The sequence below is a fragment of the Hoplias malabaricus genome, chromosome 4 (assembly GCF_029633855.1).
Source record: "Hoplias malabaricus isolate fHopMal1 chromosome 4, fHopMal1.hap1, whole genome shotgun sequence".
In the NCBI taxonomy this organism is placed as follows: Eukaryota; Metazoa; Chordata; class Actinopteri; order Characiformes; family Erythrinidae; genus Hoplias; species Hoplias malabaricus.
This window is the reverse complement of record NC_089803.1, coordinates 72,136,902-72,141,901: the sequence shown is the minus strand read 5'-3', so window position 1 is coordinate 72,141,901 and position 5,000 is coordinate 72,136,902. Positions and strand designations below refer to the sequence as shown.

The window sequence follows — 5,000 nt, the reverse complement described above, 5'->3', positions numbered from 1 at the left end:
CAGAGAGAACACACCACACTCCTCACAGACAGTCACCCGGAACAGGACTCAGTGACAGAGACTCTACCTGCTACTCCACCGTGCTGAGATTTGGGATATTAGGAAGTATATATTTTGGATATGGATATTTTAGGTGTGGATTTTGGGTGTGTCGCCCTGTGGACTGGCGCCCCCTTGAGGGTGTGTTCCCGTCTTGTGCCCAGTGATTCCGGGTAGGCTCCGGACCCACCGCTGCCCTGAACTGGATAAGGGCCACAGACAATGAATGAATTTTTGGGTGTGGATTTTGGAAGTCTGTTTGTGACATGGACTCACAGGGAAGGGCTCCTTCCAGCTGGCTCCGACGATGGAGGGCCGGATGATGCCCATGTTGAGTTTGCCGCTCGCCTGCTGCACCACACACTCCGCCAGGGCTTTGGTGTAGGTGTAGGTGTTGGGACGATCCCCGATTAACCGCGGCGTGATGTCACGGACAATAGCCTCATCCATCCACCTGAATACAGTTCAAATAAATCACAGAGAGTTTACTGTGTTATTATAAACCCGTAGACGATATAAAACATTATTAATAATAATATTAACTTCATCGACATTAAACTACTATATAATAATGAATGTCATCTTTAATGTGCTTTTCTCACCCCGGAGTCGTACAAAGCTGTTCCTGTGGTTAAAGGTGCACCCTATGGTTTCACTGAAGTGGTTGTCTGTGTTGTTGTAGTTCACCTACCCAGCCACCAGAGGTCTCACATCCCGAATCCCAACCTGTGCACTAGCGCATTACACAATGGAGACCTCCAGTGGACAAATAGGTGAACAACAACAACAAAGACAGCCATTCCCGTGCCGAGTGAGGTTTTCCTGAACAGGTTTACTCAGGTCCAGAGTTCCCTTCTGCTAATGCTCAGTTACACTTCTTTAAAAATGAAATAAAAGCACCGAGTGCACCTTTAAAATCTAAGTATATCAATGAAATTTAATGAACACAATCTGTAAAACACAAGAGGATGGTGTAAAACAGGAAGAGTACGATAATCTTTGTCTCCTGATCGCTTGTTACTGGCACCAAAAAGAACACAAACAGACTCCGAAGACCTCGGACAGAACCTTGAGGAGGGTCTGAAGCGGCCGATAAGGAGTGAGAGATATCAGGATCTCAGCTGAACAACATCCCAGCTTCAGGGCTGTCTTTATTTTCATTTTAAATATGGATTCTGTTTCAGTGCGTTTGAACAGAGCTAATCATCCTCTGTCCTCTGTCTCTCGGTTACGTGTGTGTGCTGTATTATTGTACGACTGATAGTTTACAGAGTCCTTGAATGTGCAGAAAGCTCTATATAAATAAAACATGTTTTCTTTATTCTGAGTCATAGATCCAGTATAAAATCAAACCTAAATGTGAGTGTGAGCAATGTGCTCCTGATTAAACTAATCATTATTAAGTCTGTTTTCACAAACATAACTCCTTCTGACGTCAGAGAGTCTTCGTAGCGTCCTCTTGTCCCATCAGTCGAGAGGAAAATAAAACAATACCCTTTACATTTCAATGATAATATACTGAGTTATAAACATATTTCTGATGTTTGACACAGGGGATTCTTAACCTGGGGTCATGAGGTGGTCCAATCACCGACCAATCATCAGTCCTCACTAATCCCCTGGGTCTGTGGAGGATTTGTGTGGATCAATCTGTATCGGTTATATTTTAGAGACCATTGGACATTATGGGAGGGGGCAGTGGGCGGTTCCTAAATCAGGAGCTTGTGTTTGATTGGCTCCTCTGGATGTTATGGGAGGAGTCAGTGGGCGGTTCCTAAACCAGGAAAATATTTGTCACTTCAAAAACGGGGTTGTGCTGTGAAAAAGGTTAAGAAACCCTGCAATGACAGATAGAGATGCAGTTCTGTCTTCTTCCACATGATGTCAGTGTTTCTCTGTGGGAGAGCACTGTAAGACCAGTATAATAGGGGCGTCATTAGACCCAGTTTACCACAGCACGTGTCCCAGTAAAATGTTGCTGTGCCTCACTAAAATCAGTAGTCAGCTTTATCCTGCATTGCTGCAGAAATACAGGGACTACATTTCCCATAATGCTCCAGCACCCTCCCAAATCCTTGAACTTATGCTTTCAGTCGGCGGCAGTTTAACGTGTGCTTCTGCGGGAGTCGTGGACATGCAGAAGGGAACGAATTACACACATTCTCCGTGAGCCCCGTGTGTGTGTGGAGGGATGTGGAGGCAGTTTTGGCGAATGGTGTGAAGTTGAAAATATTATACCATTTCTGTTTTACTTTCTCTTGCTCAGGAAAGTGCACATATTTTCTCATCCATGGCAAAGTAACACCCACTTTACTGTTAAACCACTTAATCTATTGGCGTTAAACTGTTTTTCACTAGATACACAGTTCTGCTGCTGTGGCTGAGGGGTGAGCAGAGGGTCCAGTTGTGTCTGTGTCTCTCTAAACTCTGTGTGCCCCAGTAAAACAGTCTAGTAACACCCCTGCTGCATAATACCTGCGTAACCATGGTGTAATACCTGTATAATACCACTGTAATACCTGAGTAATACCTGTACTCAGACCCTGAGCATGCTCTGGATGTGGGTGTCTGACACTCACTCGAGGGAGTCGATGAGTTTCTTGGGCTCGACGGGTGGGGGGTAGATGATCTCGTCGATGTGGCGCCGGTTGCAGTTAGCGTACGCCGTGGAGATGTGGATAAATGCCTGCAGATGCTGCATCTGCTGCGCCAACAACAGGAGTTGCTGCGTCGCAATAACATTCAACTGCAGTGCATGTCTAACACACACACACACACACACACACACACACACACACACACAGACACATAGTGGAAAAAGTTGTAATTCCTGTTTTTCACATTCATATACAAAACATATGTACATAACATACAGAACACACACACGCACACACACACACACACACACGCATACACACACACGCACACACACACACACACACACACACACGCATACACTCACACGCACACACACACACACACAGACACAGTGGAAAAAGTGGTAAATCCTGTTTTTCACATGCATATACAAAACATATGTACATAACATACATAACATACATAACACACACACACACACACACACACGCATACACTCACACACGCACACACACACACACACACACACACACACACGCATACACTCACACACGCACACACACACAAACACACACACACACACACACACACACACACACACACGTACATAATACATACAGAATAAACTGAAGCACACACAGTGTCAGGTCTGCAGGAGGTAGTTCCCCTCCACGCCAGCAGAGAGCACTCTCTCCAGAATACTAGGGTTACTCAGGTTCCTGTTGGCGGCCATATTGTGTGTGTGTATAAAGCAGGTTCTCTGCGAGGACTTGTTCTTGGTTCTGTCCTACAATTCTAAGCCTTATCTGTATCTCGTGTCCTTTCCCAGGTTTTCGACATTCTGCTTTTGTTTGTTGTTGTATGAGCTTTGGAACCGTGTTTTTGGGACCGTATGAATCTGTTTATTTGGTACCGACCTGCATCGTATGCTGACTACGTTAAACCTGCACTTGACTGCCCTTTTCTGGAAAGTGATCATCTGTGACATAAGACTTAAGAACGTATGTTGAAGCAGGAACAAAGAATGGAGGAACTGCTTCAAATGATGCAAGAGGTTTCGCTAACTTCTCGGAAGACTGAACCAGAAGTCACTGTTCCACCAACATCCTCCATGTTTGGTAATCCCATTTCTACGGTGTCTAGACCAATGGTTTCTATAGCTATTCCTGAGAGATATGACGGAACACCAGAGGGTTGTAAGGCCTTTCTGATGTAATGGAGCTTATATAGAGAGCACAGTCCTGATCAATTCTTCTTGGATACTGATCAAATTCATTCTGTCATATCTCTACTTACTGGCGAAGCTAAACACTGGGCCACAGCTTTATGGTCTCAGAGTGACATTCTGAAGTCTGAAACACAGTTCTACTCACTTTTTAAGTCTGTGTTTGATCATCCTCAAGCTGGAAAGGATGTTGGTTTTTTATTATGTGAGATCAGACTGAGACTGAGTGAGATTAGACTGAGACTGAGTGAGATCAGACTGAGACTGAGTGAGATTAGACTGAGTGAGATTAGACTGAGACTGAGTGAGATTAGACTGAGACTGAGTGAGATCAGACTGAGACTGAGTGAGATCAGACTGAGACTGAGTGAGATTGGACTGAGACTGAGTGAGATCAGACAGGGTAAACGTACAGCAGCCGAGTATCCATTAGAATTCGGACCGTAGCAGCTGGAAGTGGACGGAGCGAACCAGCATCACTCACAGTTTATAAAAGAGGACTTAAAGGAGATCTCCAAGCGGAAATGGCGTGTCGGGGAGAAGCTTTAACCCTCGATCAGTTCATCCAGACGTCCATCGCCTTGGACAATGTGTTAGGAGAAAAACGAAGGCTGAGATATGATGGGTATTCAGTTAACCAACCCACTTCAGCTACCTCTGATCAAGAACCCACGGAACTGGGTAGAACATTAATAGACTCGGGAGCTGCAGAAAACTTCACTGAGCGAGGATTCCTGGATAAACGGAACATTCCGCGGATAAACATTCGACCACAACTCGGAGTGAAAGGAGATGATCGTCCTTTGGGGAATGGAGTTGTTACAGAGGCCACGAAGGAACTGGTCATTAAAGATGGACTATTTCTTAAAGAGAGAAAATATCCTTTCTGGTTATAAACTCCCCAAAAAAACCCTTTTATTTTAGCTTTCCCTTGGGTTTGTAAACATCAGCCCACAATAAAGGAGAGAGAGTCCAGGGGCAAAAGTGTTTCCAAAACTGTATCTCTTTACCTTTAAAAGCTACTATAGTAGAAAGCCCCAGTACTTTACAGACCGATAACGTACCTTGATCATTTGTGACACACACACACACACACATACACACACACACACACACACACACACTGGAGTAGCTGGAG

The 5,000-nt window shown here is 44.8% G+C and overlaps 1 protein-coding gene across 1 annotated transcript in view; it reads right to left on the bottom strand.

Annotated features, from left to right (window-relative positions):
- The window catches only part of si:dkey-97m3.1 (fatty acyl-CoA reductase 1), a 48,790-nt gene that overhangs the window by 22,544 nt on the left and 21,246 nt on the right, over nucleotides 1-5,000 (bottom strand). Inside the window, exons 4-5 of the mRNA XM_066669335.1 lie at nucleotides 2,619-2,798; nucleotides 316-493 (exon numbers count right to left, since the gene is read on the bottom strand). Of these exons, the coding sequence (XP_066525432.1) occupies nucleotides 316-493; nucleotides 2,619-2,798 (358 nt within the window). The remainder of the gene's footprint in view (nucleotides 1-315; nucleotides 494-2,618; nucleotides 2,799-5,000) is intronic.